This window comes from Lingula anatina, chromosome 1 (assembly GCF_051362555.1).
Source record: "Lingula anatina isolate TDL-2025a chromosome 1, LinAna3.0, whole genome shotgun sequence".
NCBI classification, from domain to species: domain Eukaryota; kingdom Metazoa; phylum Brachiopoda; class Lingulata; order Lingulida; family Lingulidae; genus Lingula; species Lingula anatina.
Window position 1 is genome coordinate 18,274,919 of NC_141767.1, and position 26,150 is coordinate 18,301,068.

Genomic DNA, 26,150 nt, shown 5'->3' on the forward strand with positions numbered 1-26,150 from the left:
TCCTTTCCACAATGTTTAAAATAATACACTTTTATCTCAGCCTGTTCAGTGCCATATATTACCCTATGAAGATGCTCCTTTTTCCCTCCCCCATAACAATACAAGCAGTGAAACTGGACAAAACCCAAGCAATTTTTCCATTCTTGTGTCCTGCATTTTACAGCAAAATTGTCCTGGTGTACCATTTACCCAGCCCAATTAGGCAATTTTTTTTCAACCTTTACTTGATTCACCAGTAACTGTGTCACCCAGTACTGCCTTACACATGTTCATACTACCTTGGCTCCAGGGTCTAGAGTTTGGTCTTCACTCCCTGGTTGCCCATTTTCAGTATGTGCAGTAGACGTAACTGTGTCTGCAAATTAAAAATTCACTCCTGTATCATTCATATTATGTTAACTATTAAATTTAAAAGCCACTTAAATGTACAAGTAACAAATCAAAATGTTGACCCTGTACATCTGACAAAACCGTCCTACTTAATCTACCATAACACCACATTATGTTCAAACTGGTTAAAATCGATCTTACCAAGTTCATCTATTTCTCTCTTTTTTGATCCTGTATCTTCTCCACCAAGCAATTTTGATGCCTGCTCATCTTCCTTCCTTAATACATCCAGTTGTTTTTGAACCAATTTATACCTCAGAAGCAGTTCATTATAATCTCCATCACTTTTATCTATGGGTTTATCTCCAGATGTTGGTCTTGGTTTGGATTGACGCCCATTACTACGATGCCTTTCTCTAACAGCTGTGACAGTTGAGGAATAATCACAAAAATGTCTGGTGATAATTACAAACTCACGTTTCTCATGCCAGAAAAACTAAGTAGGAAAGCTGACAACTATACAGACATTTAATAGAGAAGTTATTATATGAGCGTAATTGCTCCAATTTAATGTCAACCAGAAGATTCCAATAGCAATCTTTGGTAAAAATAATCTGATCGGAATAATGATGGTTTTTGAAAATATTTAACAAATGAAGACACTGAAGCAAATTTTAAGTAAAATAAAAATATCTTTGGCACTTGAAGGATAAACATTGCCATAATACATGCAAAAAAAAAGGCAAAAAAAATTACCTAATGATGCCAATTTTTTAAAAAGTTACCTTCGTTTTTATCAAACAATTCTACTCAGTAAAATGTGAAAGAAAAAAAAAAAAGTTAAGCAGTTATAGGGTGAACAACAGATCAAACACAGAACACAGATAAATCAGAATATAGACAGCCACTACTGTACCAAATGTGTTGTACATGGAATGAAGCCTCAATTTAACTTTGTCAAAACAAGTGTGCCATACATTAAAAGAGACAACTAAAGTTAATCTGTTCCATTAGAACCCTCAGACTTAGACACTTGTGTGATTAAACAGAATATCATACCCTGACAATGCCTTGGAGATTTAAAGGTTAAAAACATATTTATATTATTGTAACATTTAAATCTTTCAACACCAATGGATTCCAAAGAGTAGGCTTTGTATAAGATTACATTCTTAACACAATGTTATGTCGAATTAAAATTTAATGTTACAGAAAAAATTCTCCAAACTTTCATACTCGTTGCAAAAAGCACCCCTATAATGTCTTCATTAAAAGATACGCCTATTGGTGTCTCTTGAACCAGAATTTCTCCTCCAGTCTTGAGCTGCTGCCATGGGGTCTCTCTCCATTCCCCAGGGGTGGTACCTTGGCGGGGATGAATAGTGAGGGGGGCGGTGGGGTATGCGGGAGGGGGGCTGATGATGGGGTTCATTGTGATGATTAATGGGACCATGAAATGTTGGGGATAGTGACCTACTCACAGGGGGTCTGGCCCAGAAATGGCTGGACGGAGATGGAGGCGAGGGAGGGGATGCTGGCCTCCGAGATTGTTGACGGGGAGTTGTTTTAGAGTTTTTTCCATGACGGTATTTTTCAAGTATTCTGCTGCTGGCCTGCCTGGTTCTCGACCTCGTAGGCGTTCGTTTATTCACCAGGTCTAAGCCTGGGATATCTACGGCGTCTTCGGGTCTGTTCACTAGGTCAAGTCCTGGAATGTTCACTTCTTGATTTGGGTCATCTTTTGCTTCGCCCTCTTCTTCAGAATCTCCTTTTATTTCTCCATCGTCTGATAATTCTCCTTCCTCGCGCCCACTTACATCTTCTTCCACTTCCATATATCCCCTTTTTCTTTATAATTTATCATATAATAGCATTTTTTTATTTCTTCAATACTGCTCCTAGAAGAAGATGGCGACCTCATGCGCTGTTTAACACCGCCAGGCGGCTTACAAGAGACGCTAAGTATGTTCGTATCTCGATTAACGTTAATTCTGTTAGTATAATGAGTATCCACCAAATTTAAGTTACATGAAAATTGCACATCCCATTTTACAAGTACAAAGTTATTTGAGAATCAGTATCAAACCCATATCGAACCACTTATCAAACCAAGAAACCTACCAAGGCTTTTCGTGGGCTAATATGGCGCTACCCAGCACAAGGCGTGGATTCCGAACTGCAATGCGTTTATCGAAGCAATGCAGCTTGACTCATTCATCAACTGCTAAGAGAACGTATGCAGAGACAAAGATTAAAAAGAAGCCAAAGGTATGAAATGTCTCTTGGCCGTGTTGCTTTGTCAAACCCCTCTCTTCACTCGCGCTCTCCCCCCCCCCAATTCTCTCTCTCCTCTCTCTCTCTCTCCCTCTCTCTCTCTCGTATATATGAATCATTTTTGAAAAACAGTTAGAGAACATCTTAGATCAGATCTGATAATGTTGTCACATGTTCACTTGAACATATGTCATAAACTGAAAACGTTTTAGGTTAGATCTATACTCACATTTTATTTCCCCCTATTTTTTTTTAACCTTTCATGCTTTTGAAAACTGGGGGAGGGGGGGAAAACGCTACATGATTTGGTAAGTTAGTACTTGGACAGCTGTGTCTTTTCTGTAGTACCCAGTTTAATCTCTGGTCGCCTTCATCATTCATCGATTGGTTTTTACATTCTTTTTTCAGGGTATATTTGCCAAATGCCCTCCAACAGTGTTCTCTGGTATCCAGCCAACTGGGATTCCTCACATTGGGAATTATCTTGGTGCAATAAAAAACTGGGTTCACATGCAGAATACACACCAAAGAGTGTTATTTTGTATTGTAGATTTGCATTCAGTAACACTGCCACAGAATCCCAATGCATTGAGGTAGATTCATTACAAATGTATTTAAAATATACTGTAATTCCATGCATGTCGATAAACTATTCTTTTTATCAAGCAATTTAAAATGACTTGTAGGGCACAACCTCATAGCATTATTATTAATATATGTAATTTTTTTTTTAAACCCTTAAGCTTTATTGTCATGCTGGCAGGTTTTTGGATTTTATGTACATTGTGATATGCAGGGGTGGATTTAGGCCGTCTTCTGGGTCTTCTGGAAGACGGTCAAAATTTTAAGATGACATTGACGGGTATCTAATTTTTTCTGTCGGAAGACAGTCAAAAATGGAGGATGGATCAACTAAGTTAATTTGGAAGACTGTCAGAAAATATCTCTGGATCCGCCCCTGATATGAAAATAAACTTTAGAAGCCTTTTAGTTCTACAGTACTGTCATGCTATGTCTATGGCTAAAAAATTATTCATATTATTTTTAATCTTTAGGCAGAGTATTTTTGATACTGCGGCCTGTTTGTTGGCATGTGGAATTGATCCTGACAAGGCCATTCTATTCCAACAGTCAGATGTAAGTGTAAATGGAAATTGTAAATTAATTATAAAAAAGAAGTTACAGATTTTGAAACTGATTCTGATGAAGATTGTACTGTCAATATTGACTGCTTTTACAAAAATAACTGATATGATGCATTTTGTATTAGAGGAGTTGTTTTGAAGCTATATAGGTTAAGTTACATAAGTCTGTCATCTCACCTAATTTCTTTATCTGAATACTGACATAAAAATATTTTTTAAAAATTTATTTCAACTATGCCATCCTGGCATATTTGCACATCAGTAGCAGTTTATTATAGGTGCCACAACATTCGGAGCTATGCTGGGCTTTTACTTGTTTGACAACTTTGCCAAGAATACAGTCTCTCCCACAGTGGAAGGTGAGATTTTTAATATTCCAAATTTTTGTCGGGGATGAAACTTCTAATTCTGTAAGGTTAAACCTTTGTTTTTGTTAGGTGTCATGGCACATTGTCAGAGGTCTTATATTGTTTCATGGTTGAGAATATTTTACTAATTTAGTAATTTTTTATTCATTTTTTCCAAGTTTTTAAACATTATCAATCTATTTTTGCAGGAAAAGTCGGAAAAATATGCTAAAGATATTAATGTTGGTCTTATGACATATCCAATCCTACAGGCAGCAGATATACTTCTTTATAAGTAAGAAATGGGTTTACATCAGTTATATGTTTCTACACTTTTATTCGACATATGTAGTATTATGATTGTTGAACAGATTGTCTTTTTGTTAACTTAATATCATTATGGTGCATCAGTGAGAGACTTTGAAACAATTTTTCTAAACCTAAAAAGTTATTTTTAAATACTCTACTATGTATTCTGCTCAATGAAACATTTAATCCATGTTGGGGCCATTCAGAATGGATGATCCGATTACTAACTGATCCACCGACTAAATACAGCCGACTCCACATCAAAAACAATGCTGCTAATTTCATAATGGTCTCCCTGCCTCCACATGCGCCATCGCTGCAGGGGCCTTGAAATTAAACCTTGGAGCCAAGACTTAATTCGTTTAAAGGCGTGTGAGGAGGCAGGGAGGCCATCGGGAATCAGCAGCATCGCTGTTGAAGTGTGGTCTGCCATATTTAGTTGGCGGATCATTTAGTACTCTGAACATTTATTCTGAATGGCCCCATCGTCTCATTTATATGAAACAGGCAGTTACATATGGTTATAATTGTATGTTTTCACTATTGTTTCAGAGGAACAGAGGTGCCAGTTGGTGAAGACCAGATACCACATGTAGAATTGGCCCAAGATTTAGCAAGAATATTTAACTATCGTTTTGGAGAATTTTTTCCAAAGGCATCAGCAGTCATTCCAAGTAATAGCAAAATAAATTATTTTCAAAATTCTTGGTGTATAACCTTAAATCCAATTGCTAAATATGAAAACGCTGCATGGTTGTCAATTTATATTATGTAAAAATGCATGTCAAAATGTTTAAGATAGATTTTTAAAATTAATAAAAACAAATATCTTAAGATAGGTCAGTTAAAATTATTGCATGTTATTTTTGCTTTGGCTCATATGAATATGACACTGAATTCTCTTTTCATTTTATTTTTTTCTAAAAGAATCTGCAAGGATCAAGAGTTTACGAACACCCACCAGCAAGATGAGCAAATCCGAAATTGATGTTAAAAGTCGCATTGACCTCACAGACTCTCCTGAAGTCATTAGGGGCAAGATTAAGAAAGCTGTCACAGACTTCACCCCAGAAATATTCTATGATCCAGATAATAGACCTGGAATTTCTAATTTAATGGACATTCATGCTGCATTCACAGGCCTCTCCAGTGATGAGATAACAGAACAGAACAAGCTCAAAAATACTGTGGGATATAAATCTGAAGTTGCAGATATTGTGACTCAGTATTTAACCCCTATAAGGGAAAAAGTACTAAGACTTAGGGAGCAGCCTGAATATGTACAACAAATACTGGATAGAGGTGCAGAGAGAGCTGGTGATATAGCTCAGGAGAACTGGATGCAAATTAGAAAGCTAATGGGGTTCAAATGATTAACTGTTTTACTTTGAATATGTCGTATGTTTGAATCTGCCATTGGCTTTGCTCATTTTTATAAGGGAAAAATAAAACTGTCTTTGGTAAAAACATTTAACTGAAATGCAATTTTATTGTTTACCCTTACAAAAAGCAAAAACTAGTTAATTTTACAGCACCTGAAATTTGGAGACCAAAAAATATAAGCTCCATTTTCCCAAAACATGACACACACTTGGTTGAAGTATGTTTTACTTCTGTCTCATCCTTGAAACATTGTCTTCATAAGGTCAATCATATTGTAGCAGTCAGTTATCATTGGTGGCATTTCTTCTCCACAGAATCTCATGTCCAGATATTTCTCCACATTTTCAAGGTTGTCAACCAATTTTGCACTTTTCTCCTGGGAGTCGGCCATTTTTTCTATATCCAAAAGTTCTAGCACTTGCATTTGAAAATGAACTTGGTCTGTGGGTTCTAATTCTTCCATGGCTGCCATACACTTTTGTAAGAATTCTACCAATAACTGGGGATCAGATGATGATTTATCACCTTTGCTGTCATCTTTTTTATCATTTGGAATTTTGCCAGCCTTTTTAGTATTCATTGCAACATTACTTCCTTTTTTAGATGTTTTGCCAGACTTGGACTGAACTGATGTTTTGGCTTTGTTTTTCTCTTCGGTTTTAGCTATGGTTATTCTGGCCTCTAGATTTGCAGCTTGCTTCAGTTTAATTATTTCCATGGCTTCATCTCCAAGCAACAAAGTTCTGATCTCCATGTTTGTAGCCAAGTCCCCAGCCCTGTGACCATCCTGGAATATTTGATCAGAAGAAATGTCAGTTATTACCATAAAAACTAATTATCAATGACAGCCATAGGAATTTTAGCACGTTATTTGAGCAATTTTTTTTTTTTTTTTTTGCAAAAGGAGACTTCTAGAACCCCCCCAATTGACTTATTTCTTAGTAAACCAGAGTAACATACATTGTCAGTTATTTCAATGTCACATCCTGCTGAGAGCAAGGCTGTCACCACATCCAAGTGGCTGTTGATAGCTGCATAATGTATGGCTGTCCAGCCAAACTGAAAACACAAAAAATGTTCTTTAAAGAATGTGTGCCACAGTTAAGTACCGTGTCTTCATAATTTTCATCCTCTGTTGTACAACTGATTAATTTCACTTAAAGCATATTAATAGGTAAAAAGAACCTTACATTACTTACCGAGCACTGTATATTTGTGTTGCACCGCTGGGACAAGAGTGTTTTAGCAACTTCTGGGTGGTTGTATTTGCTGGCCATGTGCAAAGCAGTAAATCCATCCTGCAATGTGTTTTAAAACATTGACACTGCCTTTGTTGTAAAGAAAATAATGTCGAGCCACATTTTGAAAAAAAATGAAAAATTCATCTGACAAAATTTAGCATTATTTCACTCACTAAAATATATATATATTTATATAACATAAGCACGATGTTCAAAAACATCTTGACACTGACGTTACAGTGCTAGCTTTTGACCACTTTAATTTGAGATCCCATTTACATTCACGCACCTGGGGGTTCCCCAAAGGGAATCCCACAAATGACGTCACCCCTATAAATCTAAATAGTAAATAGGTCAAATCAGAGAGAGGCCGGTCACACAGCTTTTGCGGACTTCCATGCTGCAGACGGACGTTTGACGGACGTTAAAACTGAGAAGGCAGGTAATCCCTTGTTGTTGGAGGACAGGGAGATATGGAGACGGAAGACTATGTCTGCACAGGATCCTTTATTTTCACATTCTTTGTTGCGATTGTGTCAGGAAGACGAGCATGGATGCTGATAGACATGATTTCAACGATCGTCTTTGGAGTGTGGTTTTTCTTCCCAAAGAGCATTTTGCCTTTGCAGGTAAGTTTTGTACTTCGGGGAAATTACCAATAATTTCAGCTATCATTTATACTGGTATGTTACAAATTATTCTGCCCAGATGAAAAGAATAAATGAAGAATTATGTGTACTGCAGTACGTATGCAGACAATGTTTTGCATGTTAATAAATGTTCTGTATTGATAACTTGATGATACAGTACATACCGGGTATGTACTGTTATTATTATTTTTTTTTTTAATTTTTAAAATTTTTTTAGCCAGCCACAGCGAAGGAAAAAGTGTATTCATTTTATATAAAACATGTTATTCACCTTCCAATTTTTACCTTTTTTTTCTTTTTTTATGTTTTTTCTTAGGCAGATCTTGTTATAGACTCTGGTCATGTTTTACTTTGCCACATGGTAGCTGCAACACTCCTTGGATCTGCAGTGGTGTGGGCATTGAGTAGAAACTCCAGTGATGAGACGGTGCAAGTAACTATGCTTATCACCAGGGTATTGGTAAGTATCATTATACTCTGAAGGGATATAAAAATGTCTGCTCTTTTCAAGTGTCAGTCTCACACACACCCACAGATGAAGAATTGCCTGGTTTTACTCGCCAAGTATTAAACTGTAAATTAGGACAGTTTTACTGTAATATAAACAGGACTGTGAAAATTGTTTTCTCTTATTTAACTTATTATGTCTTTTGTTTATTGATTTTTTAGTGGGGGGAGGGGGAGAAGAGGGGTGTCTCAGAAGCTAAGGAGGGGGCACTTGCCTGCTTCCTCTGCCTAGTTCTGCCATTGTCTGTTGGAAACTGATCTCTCAGAAGTCAGCATTATGATGCTGCTCCCCAAAGCCAGTCCTGAATTTTCATTAAACTGTTACTCAAGGTTATGCTAACATCACAGGTACAGCGTAAAATGTGCAACAATGAAACAAATGCAACATTATCAGGCTATGATAGTTATTTTTATAACACTTTAATGTAGTCATTAATTGCAATATAAAACTTAATGTTGATCTTTTTCAGAGTGCCTCTCTTATACTGATCTACATGATATATGCCCAATATGCCAATGCTCAAGCCAAACATGGAAGGTTTACCCAACAGGTATGATGCTTAGATAATGGTGTGACTGAGTATTAGTCAGATTTGTTTGGGAGATGTAGCAATGTATAAACATTATGTCAAGAAAGTGGACAGAAAAATTCAGATTGAAATAAATACAATACCATAGTTATTAAGTGATGTGTGTGCGTACTTGCATAATCATGTGTGTGAAACTTATGAGTCCATATTACCATGACAGCTTGGACATGGCTATAAATTATTACCCAAGGTAAAATCCATGCTATGGTTACATAAACCTGCACGTGCAGTAAGCTAATTTTTCTCTTGGGATTCACAGATCTTGAATGCAATAGCACCCAGTTTGTTTTGGCACTTAAACAGAAATGTCACTCATGGAGAAATGGTTTTTCGCTAGAGAGCACTAAAATGTTTCTTCTGTATAACAGTCGTGAGGTCTGTAGAAAAGCTTTCAGTTTCAAACTGAATGCATATTTCATGTTTTTGCTATGGTGGTAAACATGTCTTACTATCTGCAGTTTCTGCTGCCTGAATGATTCATTTGCTGTGATGTTAGGTTTGGCTGCTGCCTGAATGATTCATATGCTGTGATATGTTGTTTTGATGTTAAGTTGTTCTGCTGACTACCCACACTAATTTCCTACAGCCTCGGATTTCTCCCACAGATACTGGTAGCAGTTTACAGTCACTTTTAACAACTGCCTATGTGTGGTTACATGTACACACATGACTGCTCTATACAAGATAGGTATATTAGGCTGATGTTCTTAAGCTAATTGGGCAGTCAACAAAGTCAGGAATAAACGATGGGTGATTAGATTTATTTAATGTCATTTACTAGGCATGAAAAGCTGAGTGAACCATTAGAATTTATCTTGTCATATTATAGTCAGTTGTTTTTACTCTCTTATTTCTATCTGCTTGATAGACAAAAGACATAATTGACATATGCTGAAATGTGAGGCAGAATCAATTGAAAGTACCCTGAGTTTTAGAGAGTACTGAGAACTCACCTCTCTACTATCTAATGTGAGACAGCAGAGGTGTACTGATAGTAGAAAGGTGATTTTCAAGTGCCCTTTGAAACTCCGGGCGAAAGAGAGAAAATTGGGCTGCAGAGAGAGTGAGTGAGCTGAGACTGCCAGATTTGTTAGGTGAAATTGTTAGATTTTAAGATAAATGTAGGGGAAGAATGCTAATTTTTATTATTTTCATTTTCCATTATTTTCAATTATTTTTAAATTTCATTGCAGAATTATTGGTTTGGCATACTGGGAACAACACTATGGGACCTTGGAAACATCATCCAGCTTCTGAGAACAGTGGAGTGGGGAGGAGGGGCAGAGAATACCTCGTCAGGGTTGGACCACAGCCTAAGGAGGGACTTTTTTGTTATCTTCATCGGGGGAGTTGTAATGGCTACATTTGCTGGGAGTACAGTCCAGTGTTTAGTAAGCATTCCTTCCATATTTTTAGTCTTGCATTAACATTATGTATAAAAAAAAGTACTATTGTAGCCTCTATCTGTGGACAAATGCCCCAGCTGGTGCTTATAAAGCTTGGTTGTCTTCAAAAATTCATTATGGACACAAGTGCTCATTGCTTTGCTTTGTTTGTGACATGATTTATTACCTGCAGATTTCTCAGTTTCTGTCCATATTTTGAGAGAGTTTTGAGAGATTTCAAAATTGCAGTAATATTATGCATCTTACGCTGTGACAGCATTCTGATCTTCACATCATTAAAAAATAGAAATATCCATGAATAAAATGACCATGTCGTGTTATCTGTATTTAAGTCAATTATTGATGCAAAACAGCCAGCTGTCACATTCACAAAGGCTAGACATATCAGATGGACAAAGGGATATAAAGATGATGTTGATTGTGTAAGATGTGACAAGTGAATGTACTATTAGGTATGACAGATGTTTTAGATGTGACAAATACAAATACTTCAAATTAATTTTTTGTTCTTTTTATTTCAGTTTCCACATCTCATTCTTGACGGTATACATTCTCATATGGACCGCACTGTTGGTGCTCTGAATATTGGAATGGCCTTCCTGTCCTTCATAGCACCAGGCTTCCACTCAGATGAGGATAAAAGAGCTGTATTACTGGGCAGGATTGTGGTGAGTATGTTCCAGGCATCTTAAGTACCCTGAAAACACTGTACTTGCCTATGTGGCATGTATGCTGTAATAGTTTTGGCAAAAGAGCAGGTTATTTGAAATATTACTAGATATGGATTTTATCTCTCAATTTATATAGTTTTAACTAACTAGATGTTAATAATATTAAAAAATGGCTTTTGTATGCTCAAATTCTATGTATTGCTGTGTAGCAAGTTGAAACAATTATATGCATGTAACATTTGTCATTTGTTCCAGCAATGTATCATGCTTTTGGCCAGTGTTGCATGGCAGCATTTTTATATCATCTCCATGACAACCACACAAACATTGACAGTGGGGGCACCACTAGCCCTCCTACTGCTCAGTGCTCTCAGTGGATACTTAAGTTCTGGGGAAAGGAAGAAAGAGGATTGAAACATTGCTGGGAGATATTTAATCCATACTTTCAGTTTTTCTTTGTATGAATTGGAATTTAATCAAAATAAGTATGTTGTAAGGTGCAAGACAAAGAATAAGCACAAGAGGGAAATTATCATCTTATTTCATCCCAAGGATATAAGTAGGCAGCTATTGGAAATTCTGATATTCCTCTTTTTTCAATTGAAAATTGTTTAGCCATTAAAAGATAATGTAAAATTTGACAAAAAACTTTATATGCGGAACAAAAGTATAGAAAATTCACATGGGGCATTTTTATTTTTGCTCAGTAAATTTATAAAACTATTGAAATACCTTGTTTGTAATCTTTTCATGAGACTGACGAGTTTGTTATGACTAGAGATTGGAATTGTAGAAAATGTTTTGAATGCACTAAGACCAACTTTTAAGACCACTGTCTCAGGTTATTTTAACACTAATATCTCTGTTTAACTAAAATACTGTGTGCAATTTTAGTTATTTTGTTTGTCAGTATTAGTTTGTCACATGCTAGAGTTTACTTACTAGGTTAGATTCAAAGAAGTAGGTAAGGCACAAAATAATATTATCAAAGATGCTTTAAAAATATGCTTCATAGTCGATCACATTTTTTCTTTAGTTGTTTAAATTAAATGTGCCATAGTGATATAGCATTCATATCTTTGATATTATGCATCACAGCTGACATAAAATGGATTAAAATGTCAGTCTAAAAGTTGAGACCAAATTTCAGGCTTTAGTTCTTTTGTGAAACAGGTCCATGATCTATTTGGCATGTGTGTTCAGTTGTTCTCTAATTAAATAATTTGGTTCATGGACATGTTGCATTCCAAGTGAAAAAGTGGCAACAGCTGTAAACTTTGTAAATTATTATTCTCATCTCATGATTAGCATGAAATTTTCACCAAATGTTGAATATAATTAACATATTTGAAACATTTACATCTCAAGCAGGCATATTTGTTTTGCCTCTTTATTATTTAAGATTAGTTTGTAAAAAGTAAGTCATTTGTTGAAAACAATAATGCTGTTAGGGTTCTAGTTTTGGTTGGACAAAAATGTATATAATTTCTGTTTTAAGTGTTGTGCTTCCTTAGTTTTCAGTTTTGAATATAATGTGTTTGGTAGGATCGGATAACATGTTTTGGTATGTCTTCATTTCTTACTTAAAGTAAGAAGTCTTCCATATCAAGCTTTTATTTTTTCTTGATATGAACATTGGACTTCTGTATTTTTACTGTTCTTTTTGTACACTTAAGATAACGTGAAAGGGATTTTTGTCAACAAGCTTGAAAGGCTTCCTTCTCTTAGGAGCCTTTTTTTAGCCATTTTATATTTTCTGTAATTTAATTATATATGCATCTTGCAAGTGCAGATTTGTGGCAGCTTTATGATTTTGTAATAAGCATTGGAAAATAAAAAGATCCCTTTCAGAAAGATCGTATTCTGCTTTTTTCCTTACTCACTCAAACAGGAAACACATGGCATTTACAGTTAAATAATCTGTTAGTACCCAGTTAACCTGACATCTGTTTTTAACCCTTTAAATTTGCTCAAATATTACTTCAGCTCATCAGTACATTTGCTCTTTATGGAATCTAACGGATGATTCAGTGTAACTTTGACACCAGAAAATTTGTGAAATTCACATTACAAAGAGCTGGGTTACTGTTCATATTAAACAATAAAATCTGATCCTTAAGATTTGTTGAAGTCGAAGATGAACAATAATTTAATTAAAGTGAGGAATAATGCCCATTCTACTTTATTATCATTTTAATGAAAAAAGGTAAAATAATAATGGTTTGTAAAGTAGGATATGCCCTTACCTTTGCCTGTAGGTTCACATCAGCCCCAGCATCCAGCAAACATTTCACAGTGTCTGTGTGGCCATTACTGCTAGCTGCATGTAGAGACGACCATCCTAACTGTGAAAGAATCAAGGTTTTATTTGGAAGGACACCAATCACAGGGATGAGACTGCCATTTAGTGAAAAAGACGTGGGGTCCAACCTACCCTGAACCCTCCAACCCCAGTTTTAATTTCAGATGCAAACTTTCATACACATAATTTTATAATCACAACTACATTATATTTCTATTTAGCATTTGTGGTGTTTTTACTGCATAAAATAAAATTATAAAGTAACCTGCTTTTTTAATTTTGTTGCTGTTACTCCAAAGGAATGTTCCAATTTCAAACAATTTTGACTTAAAAAATACCATCTGTAAAATGCACAGTTTTCCACCTTGAAAAGATTGAGTAATTACAGTAAACAGCTTACCTGAGAAATTACGAGCATGTCCCAGACTTTTTGGCATATTTTCAAACACTTATAAACACTTTTCAGGCATTAAAAATTCATTCATGACCATTTTAATGTTTGTTTACATTTTAACAAACATTTTACAATTGTAACATGGTGTCTGGTGGGTGCAATCTTATTTTCTCTATTGAACTGATTGAGAGAAAGAGTGCTGTTTCAGTCCGCCATGTTCTGTGAAGCTCTGATGGCAACTCCACAGAGCATATATTCTGCCATCACTAAGATAATGGCAAGAACACGCCGTTACATAAGGTCAGTTTTTGCTAGCCTCCGAGTTAAAATGCTCAAAACAAGGCAATTTCAAAGTACAAAACAATTTTCACAAGAAGAAACCTAAGTATGTCCAACATTTCTTTCATTATTTTTTTTCCACAAATTTGCTCCCTTCTGATATTTTCTCACACATTTGCCACAAAACCACCTACCCATACTGCTTGCTACTCACATCTGCCATCTTGCGGTCAACACTGGCCCCCATGTCTAAGGCTAACTGGACAGAGTGGACATCTCCATCCCAGGCAGCAAAATGTAGCTGCTCATCTATACTCAAGGACATTAAGTGTCAGCTCTCGCCTACAATAAATAATGCTTCTTTGCTCTTTTTTCTATTATATCAGTTTTTTGGTAACAATTATATCTACTTGAAATCCCTGATGTTTGACAGTTTCAAGACAGGTGTTCCACCAGAAACTAACCAAACACTGCCTCACTACTTGACTATAATCAACTACATTTCCAACGTAATCTTAAGCCACTTAAAACCTTACATGTCATTCACTGTATAGATTTCTTGTGTAATCTAGAGCCAAAGTTGACCAAATAGTCCTCTGGGAAAGGTTTTTTGTGTGCTATCTTATTTTCCCAAGCCAGTCAATTTGCCTTGTCTTAAGAAATGTGCTAACTTTCAATACATTATTGATGAACTAAAGAAAAATTCCCTTTTCACACAGCAGTATTCAAATACTCTCTAATAACAGAGACATTTATTCAATGATTTTAATTACAATGTATCTTTATGTTATGCCACATGGCCTGCTTCCTTGATAAAACAGAAACCGATAAGTTTGTGTAGTTTACACAAGATATAAAAGTTTGCTTTGAAAGTCAGCACTTGCTTTTATCATTGCACTTCAAGGGTAGACATTTATCCCTCCAACTCAAAGGTAATAATAGAAATAATACAATATTGGATACTTTTAAATGAATGAGCATTATATAGGTAAAAAAAACCTGTTTTTGCACATGATGATGCCAGACCTTTTTCACCAACTGTTCACCAACTCTATTGTATTTATCCTTTTATTTCTATTCATATCCAATATTAAATGAAAGTATCAAAAGCAGTCATAACTAAACAGTCTTAATGACCAATTGCTGACATAAACTATAGCAGACTCATTGTGTAAAGCATAGATTGACAAGATGTATTTATACTGGCCAAAATTACACAGTTTTAAAAATATCTTTTAATTATAAAGTGTGGCTTAAGCATAGGCTTAAGTATGTTTACTGAAGATCATTGATTGATCTGACTGTCAACATTACTCTGTTATTTCTCTTTTCACCTTTACTAATAACAACTGTAAGACACTTGTCAGCATTGAAAGCTACTTGAATAGAACTTAGAACTGTTATTTAACTCCCCCCCCCCCCCTCAAAAAAGAAAATATCTTCAATAACAATTCAAATTTTGGCAAATAATAAAAACGGCAATCTCAGTAGCAGCATTATGATGGCTACTTTCTAATCTAAATGCCCTTTTTTGATTTTAAAATACATTCCTTTCTGTCAATAAACATAAACAGCTAAAGGTGTCTGGTACTGGCAGCCAGTGATAGCAGCAGGTACTGACACATAAAACTCTTATTTCTAATAAAAGGAAAACTATTATTTGTTACATAATGCAAGTATTTCTTGCATATATACACTTTTTAGCACCAGTTGCATAAAATAGTTTTCCTGAAAAAATTTCATCATCTCTTTAATGCTGTATGTAAAAATACATCTGAGCTTATTGTACAACACATCTTTGAGCTTCAGTTTGTTTTATTTTAGATGCAACAAATTCTGCCAGAATCAAAAATGATTCAAATCAGTTTCTCACATATTCCCATTTGGTGTAGCTGACTGTAGCTGTTCATGACACTGCTCCCAGAATTCACGTAACCTGTTGTCTTGGTTACTACAAAATGCCCTGAAATCTGCCAGCACTTTATCCTGGAATGACTCATCTCCAGTGTTTGGTGAGCGCCATCTTTTACTCAGCATGGAGTTCCAGCACCACAGGAAGCCCACCTTGATATCCTCCGTCCCAGCACTAATGTCAGAACTGAAGCTGATGTTCACACTGTCGGCGCGGTTTCTCTGACGCTCTATATAATCTTTATGAGCATTACTCTTGGTAAACAGTTTGTGCATAGCAGTGGGGTTTGGCATCCTCCTGTCTGTGAGGCACGTGCTGTTTTCTGGGATGGCCGAGGCTGCACTGTCAGGGATCATGACAAACATTCCGCCTGTGCAGTGGACCCACTGTGGCTTGGTGTCATCTGACTGGTAGTTGAGGGGACGAGGTGTCTGCACCAGGCAACTGTCCAACATGAATCCAAACCTCTTCAAAATGAACTCCTGCAGCAACCGTAATCTTTCTGATCTGGAGTCGCTGTCATATTCTACAAGAAAACGAGAAAATTATTTTACGAGAAATATTGTAAAATTTCCAAAAACTTGCACATTTAGTATCAATATAAAATTTAAAATTCTACATATTTTATCCATTTAAACAAATCAGTAGAGATTTATGAAGAATCAGTGTTTAAACTCACCTGAAAACACTGGACTTATTTCATCATCTGTAAGGCACTGTACATTGAGGGGGACATAGATGGGACCCCGGAGGGGGTCAGAGTTGTCTGTATAAGGCAAGGCAAAGGGATCCACTGGTACTGCCAGCAAGTGATAGGAGCAAGTACTGACCTTCCTGACCCAACCAGATACCTGGGAGGAGAAAAAAAACAAATGTGCCAGGTGTGAAGATGACATATAATACAACATTGACAACATAACTGTGTAAAGTGTTACAACATACTTGTTATGGCAATATGCATGATATTCCTTCAAATCAGTAGCCCTGAGCACGAGAAACTATCAGGCCAGCTTTTTTATTTTCAAATTTCCATGTGCTATGCCTGATTGAGAGATGTGCCTCAAAGGTATAGAAAAAAATAAGTAGGCTGGCAAAAATTTTCTGTAGCAGTCAGTCTGTGGAAGGAGGAACTTGGAATTATTTCTTTAATCCAGTTGGTTGATTGGGAAACTTTCTCTGATCCTCAGTTCCTGACATTCTTCAGTCAGTTTGAACTGAGAATGAAAATATGCTTATTGACTTTGAGGTGCACCTTGATGACAAAATGAAAAATGTTGACACAAAAATATGAATGGCAGTTGAGGAGGCCATAACCACAAACATATCAAGTTTCAAGTCTAACCTGGAATGCCTCCTAAGCAATTTGAACTGCTTTGAGCCAAAAATAAAAAAAATGAGAGAACAACTGAGTTATGCTTCTTTAATTACTAACCAAAACACAGCATTCAAGAAGGCTTCAAATAAGAATTAATGGTGTCCCACTCAGTGATAATGAGAAAACCATGCCATCCACGGTCGATCATTGCATTACAAGTTCGGTTGATACTTTGTTAAAGACACTCAGACATTTTGAGTTAGATCACCATTTATTTGAAACTGTTCACAGGCTCTGTCTGCAATAAATGTAATCATAACTCGCAGCCAATGTTAGGCTGAAATCTAAGTTACACAAAAAGACCAAGAGCAGATCCCTTACCCACAGAAATAAATATGAAGAGAAGAAGAACATGTCAGTATAAGATTAATATGCTACATGTGATTTTTAGTTGACCATTCTGAAGACCTACCAGTTCTCCCAGCACTGGACCAGTGCACACTAGCCAGTTCAGGGTCAGTTCATATGCACACAGAGGGTTGTAGTTGGCATGGTAACGCATGGTGCACCACTCTGGTCTGCCACATTTGCCTGCAGGGTCTGTGTCTATCTTGATGTGTTTGTACGTGGTTTGACCTGCCAAAGATGTACTCATTTATATATATATGGAATCACACTTGAAAGACTAACCAAGATCCTCTTTTTTAATGGCTAACCCCTTAATCAAATGTGTTACTGAAAGTTTTCTGGTATTTTTTTTACAATCTTTGAGTTTAGAATGAAAGTAAAATTATAAATGCCATCATTGAGGAAGTGGAACAGGTGAATTTGCTTCCTGGACATTTGGCCTATTTATGCACAGAAACACTGTTTCTGACAGTGAAAAAATTTGCTTCCAGATGTATTCAATCAAAAAAATGTGGAATTTGGATTGACTCAATTTTCTTTCACGAAAGGACACAGCAATATTCAAACAAAACATAATAAATTATCGAATATAAAAAATTACATTTTTTTCTTTTCTTTCACTAACAAAAATTTTAACTTACCAAATTCATCTGTCAACCTTCTACCACCCCAGCCATGTGCTGATTTGGCATCTTCTGGAGTCACACTCAGTATATCTGTGGTCCCTGCACGCTGGGGCAACAAAGGCATCAAAAATGGTGGCACCTGATAATGAGGCTTCTGCATGTTATTGTGCACAGTGACCTCAATCCAGTCATTCTGAAATGTTTGTGCATCCTGTTGTGCATAGCTTAGGGGGTCTGAATCCACTGGAATTGAAAATATGTATAATTCAGCTTTTTTTTTTTCATAGTAGAACAAAACTGTTTCGATCCAAGTATTTCATCTTTAAAGTGCAATGCATCCTAGAGTTAGGCATTTCTAGGCATTTTTAGAGTTAAACAGTGTATTTTAGCAATGATCAGCATACTCTAAAATGCAAATCCAGTTCAGTTAAATGCAAAAAAAAACAAAAAAAAAACAAAATTATCAACAAACCGTTCTTACTACTTTTAAATACTTGACATCAAACCCCTGTATCAGGAAATCAAAGGAATCCTGATATTTTGGCTGATTCTTACCTCTCTCTTTCTCTGTGACAACAAAGTAGAGGTAGAATCCATGAATATATCTGTGTCTGGTGTTCCTGCAGCCATGGCATATCATCTTCTCATCCACCATTGTCTGGAATATGGTGAAAAAATTAATTACTGTCACCTAAGTGATTTTAAGCATCTTTTTATTTTTTATTGAAAACACAAAGATACAGCAAGAACAGTATCTGCCCTTAAAAACATTACATACACTAGCCTATTTAGTGTTTTCAATATAAATTCCTCATATGAAATACAGCAACAATGCCTGTAATATGGCTAAAACACAATCAAATGGAAACACATTGATCACAGTCATGCCATTGCATTTCTTCTCTAACATAATGATACATCTGCTGCAGGGGTGGGCTTCAAGAAAGAACCTCACATCGAGGGTTGCTCTTAGCAAGAGCAACCAAGATTACAGAAGTAAAGAACAACAATCACTAAAATGGTCATACTGTCAACCTGTTTTCTCCAGTACTTTTTTAAATGACTTGCCTGCAGTAGAGCTACAGCAGTGGGAAAGCCTGCTGCTCCCTCCACATTCTCCTGAACCCATTCTGTGGCCTCAAAACTCACAAAGCTTTGGCTAGGAAGACCCTCCTGGACTGGTAGAAACTTCAGACCATTACTGAAAACAAAAAAAAAAACTTTCAAAAACTATATTGGTTCAGTAGATATGTGTGTGTGTGTGTGTGTGTGTGTGTGTGTGTGTGTGAGTGTGTGTGTGTATATATATATATATATACACACACACACTCACACACACACACACACACATTGTGAACGAATTTTTTGAGAAACTTAACCTTAAACTTTTAAGTCATCTTGGAAGATAAAGTGAAGATAATAAAAGATATTTCTTGTTTAGAAAAGGTTTAGTAAAGATAATTAAGTCTAATAATTGCATAATTTTTCCCTGAACCCTTTTTAAGTTCTCTTTGTAATTTAAGCTGTAACTTTCAAGTCCTCCTTAAGTGAAGAATCTAATGTGCACACAATCTTACCTTGGGTCTTGCATCTTTTTAAGAACTGCAGACAGTGGGGATGACATACTCAATTTTTCCTCCTGAATCTGGTTGACACTGCAATCACAAAGTTTATAGCTACTGCAAGAGCAATTCATATCCTTATATCCATACACATACATCCAATAATGAGATAAACATTGTATATATTTCAATATTTTTACTCACTCACTTACTGACCAATGCATCTGGCTTTGTGATTCTGACAACTGCTTGCAAATGCAAATTTTTTCAAACCAGTGCCTAAATAAGAGGATTACAAGCAATGTGTATTGAAAGTTCCAAAAAATGTGATAATGCAATGTGAGTGTATTAGGCTGTTCAAGTGGCAATGCTTACTTGTCTTTGGCTGGAGTTGAGTCTGACTTGACTGTAGCATCAGCAGGTGCAATCACTGTGGAGTCTGCTGCGACTGGCGTCTGGGAAATTATTAGTGAACAAAGAAGAAAATATTAATGAAGACTTACAAATTAATTAATACTAGCCCCAGAAAAAAGGAACAAATGCTAGCCCCAGACCTTTGAAGTATCTTTTATGCATTTCCTACTGCAAAAGATGCCAAGAGACAGCAGGTAAAAGGCAGCTCAACCATGCCAATATTTCTATAATCAATGTAAAGATTCACAAATGATGCTTTTATATTTATTATATTATACAATTATACACTTTGTTTGAGGTCTGAGAAATTACATACTGACTGAAAGTTTAAGTTACATAATTGGTTCACTTTTTCATTTTTAAATTTAGTCTTTTAGTTATTAAAATAACTAAATGGTGACATCCTCCACATAAATATGCTAAATCTCTACCTTCTGACATTGTTTTTGTCTGATTGTTTTTACATGTTAAAATTATTCTTTTTCTATTATTGGTTAAAAATGGAAATAACATCATCACTAAATGTATGTTTTATCAGACCTCAAAAACACAGATATAAGATTAGAATCTATGCTAATTATATAATGAATGCATTTGTACCAGCACACTAGAAAGCTGCCCTGAAGCATACAGTACGATGATTCACTTGAAATATCAGCATATAGAAAGCATACCCTTTTCAGTTCTCCAGTGGGGGTTAAAATACATGGAGAAGTTGCATTAGGGGATGGAGTATTATCAGCACTTTTGATAAAGCCACCGCCACCGCTACCACCACGCCCATCATCTTGTGTGTTAGGAGTAAGATTTATGTTTATCTTACTTTTCTATAAGACAAGTGACATATGAAGTTGTAGGTTAAGATTAATCATGCAGGGGAAGCAATTTATTAACAATGTTATTTAATTATTCAATTTAACTGTTACTGTCAAGTTCTATTCATTAACTGTAGATACATGCTATAAGGCAACAACATGCTTCTTTTAAAAAAGTGTTGATTGACAACAGAAAACTCAAATATTTATTCTAGTTGAATTTATTTTCTGAAAATTTTAACCATATAACAATAAATGTTTATTGTACTATAGCACTGACTATTTAATTTTGTAATCCTATTGTCAATTAAAGGCTTGTTTCCGCAATTTTTTTCAAAAATGAACCTAATAAGTTACCAAGACTGACTATAAAATTGACACTTTTTTTCTTACCAGTCCTGGTTTTCTTCCCTGTCCTGGCCTTCTGATTTTATTGAGCATTTCCAAAATTTTGACGAATCCTTCTGTCATCTGCTGTTGTTCTTCTAGGGATTTCTCTTCATATATATCACATCTGAGGTAGGATGAGCGCATTGCAAGGAATTTGTAGTATTATGTCACAAAATAGCAATTGCAAAAGCTTTGTGATAACACAAAGCAGCAAAGATTACATAAATATCATCAAGACTAGAATAACAAAGGTTGGCGGTAAAAATCTGAATTCATGAAGAAACTACCATTTAAAGCATCTTGGCATAATAAGTTAATACATTTTAGCTTATGTTATACAAGTGTGTCATTAGAAACTTCTAACAACATTACCTTTCTGCTCCGTCTATTATCTTTTTGGTTGCAGGATTGTGACAGGGCAGGAGTAGGAAACGGCTCTTCCAGTACTTCAGTGACTGTGAGACAAATTAATTCCATTTTAGTCAATGACATTGAACATGTAGGCAGGCAAACAAATAGAAATGAATGGAAAGAAAATTCTGACTACACATGTAACTGATTGACATTAAAACTGACAAACAGATGGTCATAAAATATTGACAAACTAAGTGACATGAAGGCTGTCAAACAGAATGACAGACAGCTAAACTGAAGTATAAACAAACAGACAGACAGTGAATGACAGAAAACAAGGCAGCAAAGCTGTCAAATGTACAAACAAAAACCAGAAAATAAAAACGCAGGAAATAGGATACTGTCAATTCTGATGAACTAATGTATTATGCTTACTGTAACTGCATAGCCAACATCAAATTCTTATTCTGCATAACATTGGATTAGGATGAAAGTAAAATGTGTATCAAGCATTAGACTAAGTTCCCATACCTAGATCAATCTAACAGGATCAATCCAACTCCAAGGGGTTTCTCACTAAATTGCTTTCAGTTTGAGAGTCTTAGGATTCTGGCATGCCAGTTTCAGTAGGCGTGACAGACAACTAAGCCACTTACATTGATTGCAATTTAGCAAGAATTCCCATGGAGATAGATCGATCCACAGTTAGCGTGATAGGGTCTGGAAATAGTCCCTAAGGTGTCAGGCTGATAAGAGTTAAACTTTGGAAATGCCAGAATAAGGTACAGTGAAAATTACACACAAAAAAAATTGCTTAAACTCATAATATATATATATATATATATATATATATATATATATATATATATATATATATATATATATATATATATATATTATTATTATTATTATTATTATTAATTTTTTTTTTTTGGCTGTATGTCAGTCCTAAGAATCATTCTTGTAACTTAACAAAATACAGAAAATGTTACAAAGTAAGAGTACAGGGCTCCTGGCAGATGGGAGTGATAAGTCACAACTTGAAAATGCCAGTATAGCACTCTATAAACCTGCATTGCCTCCAAAACAGAAAACAATCACACTGGTTTTCAAACACAAGCTGCGCTCTTCTGTCTTATGAAACTTTTCACTAAGTTTCAGTATCGTAAGTAACATGGTTTTCCCTTAATCGCTATCCTGGCAGCAGTGTCCAAAATAGGGTTTTCTTCAACTTTCATGCAATAAAACATAATACTTAACAGCATAATGACCATCAAATTTTTTATAAAAAAATAAAAGTATCATGAATATTCAGAAAATGTGAGTTGGGAAGGTCTTCAAGGCCATGGAAGTTCAGAGTCACACTTTCAAAATGCCAAAATGTAAACAAGAGATAACTGTACTGAAATGATTTTCTTTCCATTTTCAACACCTTTTTTAAAACAAAATGATCAATAAACTGTCATTTTTAAATGTTCAACTAGGAAAATTGTTGACATAGGAAAAATATCAATAGAACAATTTTCAATGTCCAATTTGCTCCATTTGCAGATGCTGAACCAAGGAGTTATAACAGAAGGAGATTACACGCGTGGGGGCGGAGCCCGTATTACGGTCTCTCATTGGTCGGAATGAATAGAACCCAGAGAACAATGGATGCCTATCTCTGTTACGCTTAATTGTTGCTCTCGTTTAAATCTCGTTTGTTAGTATCTGTGCCTTTGTCTGTTGATTTTTGAGGACAGAAACAGAAACGGAGTCCCAAGTTTCTAAAAAATGAGAGAAATACAGAATTTATATGATATTACGTTGGACAAGGTTTTCAAAAAACAGGTAAGTGCTTTTAAATGCATAACTACACGAAATATGAAGATAAATTGCAACTTTTATGTCGTAGGGTCTCACTGTGTAAGTGTCCAGCTACACGTTGATCTCGCGAGGTGGTGTGTGGAGAATAAATATTGCACGAAAAATATTTCCCACTCATAACAAGTGCCTATAAATATAGTATCAGATGAAGAAAGTTTGGTCTTTATACAGTTGCAATTGTTAAGTAATTTGTGGCAATAGCAAAGAATAAAACTTAGGTGCACTTTCAGTAGCCGAATAACAAGCAGATGCTTAAGCCGCCATCTTGTTAATATTTCGAAAAAAAATTACTCCAAAAGACATTTTCCTCCTACTTTTTGAAACTTGTGTCACATGACAGTCATAAAATTTAACTAATTGTTATGTGTGCAACACACTTGCTTGAGCAGTATTGTTTTTTTTTGCGATTTTACATGTGGTCTAGCTTGGATACGACAATTGACAATTTTCATGAGTTCCGATCAAAAAGTGTTACGCTTGTTACGGCCAAAAGCCTTACCGCTTTTTGTACTTTTCAAATGCAAGATTATAAAAAAAATTGGTGTGTTTAGATTCTTGAACATCTTGGTCGTGGCGTGGTATATATTGCATGGATACTGCTCCAATATTTCTTGAAAAAAATAACCTGATTTGTTCAGAATACCAATTTTTTACTCTAGTGTTATGGGTAAATGTACCATTTTGGCCTTTACCTTTTTCATGTTTAAATCTAAAAAGACTTATCATGACAGTTGGTCATCATTTTTCTTCTCACCATGGTGGGTGGCTTTGGAGTGGTAACTTTGTTGTTAAAGTAAAGTGCTCAGTTTTTTTGACTGGAAAATTTTGCCTCCACCCAGCATTTTCCATCATGGCGGTCTAACAGGAAGTTTGACTTCACAGTGTCTTTGGCATAGTTATTTTTAACTTATTTAGTCTTCTTTTTACATATATATGTTTTAATTCATATTAAACCTTTGAAAAAAGAACACACATGAATCCTGGTGCTTCTTAATTTAAAGTCTTAAGGTTTTAAGTTCACCTAGGCTCCACCAATTACTTTACCTGTTATCTCACTACACATCTCTCTTTGAGTCAAGGTGTGTAAGACACACCTTATTGTGTAAGACACCTCTATAATTAAGGGGTACTTGCTTCTCTACTAAATTATACTTCACTACTTTGGCATGTTAGGTGGCAAGCTTGGATGTTTCAGTTCATTTTAAGAAAGAAGCTTTGCCTTGGTGGTTACAAAAGAATAGAACTCTATTAAGGTTTATTCATTACTTGAAATTAAATATTTCATCTTGTAGTGTTGAAACAGAAATTCTCTCAAAATTGATAATGAATTTGACATGCATATCTTAACACTACTCAAGTTCTTTTTTTCTATTATAGATATGGGAGAAGGCTGCAGTGAATATATGAATTATGGTCAGGCTGGAAAAAATTAAAATATGTCAATGAAAAAAGGAGGTCAGTGTGTCTGGGGTAAGTTACTTTTGTCATAATGCCTAAGATGCATTAAACATTCACTAACAACAGTACCCTTTTTAATTTTTTTTTCAAAATACAACAACCTTGGGCATTTTCCTTTTAGCAACCAGCCTCTCTGAAATCCCCTTTTTGTCCTGTCAGAAGAGTAGGAACCAGGGCGGATTTAAATAATTTCTTGTAATAAGTACAATTTCTTTCAATTTCTTGGGGTTATTAGCTTTTGATCATGAATCTTGATGTTCTATATAAATTAAGTTGTAAATTGTTCATTTATGTGGTGAACATTATTTCAGTCAAGTCATAACAAGACACATTAAACTTCACTGCGTAATTCCATAATGTCTACATGGATACTAGTAGTTCATAATGCTATTATTATGTTTTTTTTTTTCTAACCTACAGGTTTCTCTCTTTTCTGAGTGGCATGGCATTAGCAAGGCAGAAGAAAAGGCCCTGAAGAAATTCTCACTTGAGTTGTCCTTTTTGGAGAAGAAACTGGATAAGACTGGCCAACAGAGATTGCATTAAATTAATAGTGCTCCTTTATGACATTTTAAAATATTTTCAGTCACCTAACTGACTCTATACATTGCAAAAGTGGACATAAATTTTATGTTATTGTTACGTGGAAAAAAATTCAAAACCTATATATAAATTGTTGAGTGCCATGGTATAACAGTCTACCTGATTGCCAGTGAAATGTCTGTTTCAGTGAAATTTCTTTAAAGCAGTCACTTACTGCTTACTTACCAGTTAATTTTTTCAGCTGTTACATTTTATAAATGTTCTTACTAAGTGTTGTCTTGATCTATAATAACCTTTTGAAAATCCCATGTTTTTTATCCTATTTGTAAGAATTAACCACTTTATCTTCTAGGATTTTTTTTTTTTCATTCGGCCCATTAGATTCTCAGACCTTGCTGGCCTGTAAGTGGAATAGTATCTGGCACAGACTGGTATCAGCAAGTCAGATAAAGAAGAATATAATTATTTCTATTTGCACGGTTGAAAAAAATGCCATCATAGACTGCATAAAACTGGAAAACTGTAGCAACTTAATCATTCTTATGACTTCATTTATTACTGCTTATGTGTAAAATTTTTGTTTTTGTTCTTCTATTGATATAATAAAATGGTTTTACTCACAGATGCTACTTTCATGAGTATAGAGTATAGAGTGC

General features: G+C 35.3%; 5 protein-coding genes and 1 long non-coding RNA gene across 7 annotated transcripts in view; 3 read left to right on the top strand and 3 right to left on the bottom strand.

The window, feature by feature from the left end:
• LOC106153974 (zinc finger C3H1 domain-containing protein-like) overlaps window positions 1-2,176 on the bottom strand; it is a 29,143-nt gene extending 26,967 nt beyond the window's left edge. Inside the window, exons 1-3 of the mRNA XM_087000261.1 lie at window positions 1,610-2,176; window positions 532-753; window positions 279-355 (exon numbers count right to left, since the gene is read on the bottom strand). Of these exons, the coding sequence (XP_086856387.1) occupies window positions 279-355; window positions 532-753; window positions 1,610-2,165 (855 nt within the window). The 5' untranslated portion in view covers window positions 2,166-2,176. The remainder of the gene's footprint in view (window positions 1-278; window positions 356-531; window positions 754-1,609) is intronic.
• A 182-nt stretch (window positions 2,177-2,358) lies between these two features.
• On the top strand, window positions 2,359-5,874 carry LOC106153981 (tryptophan--tRNA ligase, mitochondrial). The gene is made up of 7 exons (XM_013528145.2): window positions 2,359-2,598; window positions 3,013-3,197; window positions 3,660-3,741; window positions 4,028-4,108; window positions 4,306-4,391; window positions 4,958-5,079; window positions 5,333-5,874. The coding sequence occupies exons 1-7, from the start codon at window positions 2,359-2,361 to the stop codon at window positions 5,776-5,778; spliced, it is 1,242 nt and encodes a 413-aa protein (XP_013383599.2). The 3' UTR covers window positions 5,779-5,874.
• LOC106153982 (uncharacterized) lies at window positions 5,765-14,492 on the bottom strand. Its single transcript, XM_013528146.2, has 6 exons — window positions 14,365-14,492; window positions 14,043-14,170; window positions 13,100-13,198; window positions 6,988-7,086; window positions 6,749-6,847; window positions 5,765-6,575 (listed from the first exon to the last, which is right to left on the bottom strand). Exons 2-6 carry the CDS (start codon window positions 14,151-14,153, stop codon window positions 6,024-6,026), a joined length of 960 nt encoding a protein of 319 aa, XP_013383600.2. The 5' UTR covers window positions 14,154-14,170; window positions 14,365-14,492; the 3' UTR covers window positions 5,765-6,023.
• LOC106153973 (uncharacterized) lies at window positions 7,389-12,707 on the top strand. Its single transcript, XM_087000273.1, has 6 exons — window positions 7,389-7,658; window positions 7,996-8,139; window positions 8,657-8,737; window positions 9,970-10,167; window positions 10,704-10,850; window positions 11,109-12,707. Exons 1-6 carry the CDS (start codon window positions 7,503-7,505, stop codon window positions 11,265-11,267), a joined length of 885 nt encoding a protein of 294 aa, XP_086856399.1. The 5' UTR covers window positions 7,389-7,502; the 3' UTR covers window positions 11,268-12,707.
• Window positions 14,493-14,550: 58 nt separating the features above from the next.
• Window positions 14,551-26,150, bottom strand: part of LOC106153972 (GATOR1 complex protein DEPDC5) — a 28,825-nt gene continuing 17,225 nt past the window's right edge. The window contains exons 29-39 of one of the 2 annotated variants that reach the window (XM_087000262.1): window positions 21,643-21,725; window positions 21,274-21,394; window positions 20,740-20,892; window positions 20,027-20,106; window positions 19,667-19,744; window positions 19,158-19,290; window positions 18,645-18,747; window positions 18,105-18,332; window positions 17,528-17,691; window positions 16,420-16,591; window positions 14,551-16,266 (exon numbers count right to left, since the gene is read on the bottom strand). In XM_087000262.1, coding sequence (XP_086856388.1) covers window positions 15,698-16,266; window positions 16,420-16,591; window positions 17,528-17,691; window positions 18,105-18,332; window positions 18,645-18,747; window positions 19,158-19,290; window positions 19,667-19,744; window positions 20,027-20,106; window positions 20,740-20,892; window positions 21,274-21,394; window positions 21,643-21,725 — 1,884 coding nt within the window. In that variant the 3' untranslated portion in view covers window positions 14,551-15,697. The remainder of the gene's footprint in view (window positions 16,267-16,419; window positions 16,592-17,527; window positions 17,692-18,104; window positions 18,333-18,644; window positions 18,748-19,157; window positions 19,291-19,666; window positions 19,745-20,026; window positions 20,107-20,739; window positions 20,893-21,273; window positions 21,395-21,642; window positions 21,726-26,150) is intronic. The other variant, XM_087000263.1, reaches the window with a different exon arrangement.
• LOC147764037 (uncharacterized) lies at window positions 23,198-26,116 on the top strand. The gene is made up of 3 exons (XR_015331845.1): window positions 23,198-23,457; window positions 24,871-24,963; window positions 25,372-26,116. It is a non-coding gene; the product is annotated as an uncharacterized LOC147764037 (long non-coding RNA).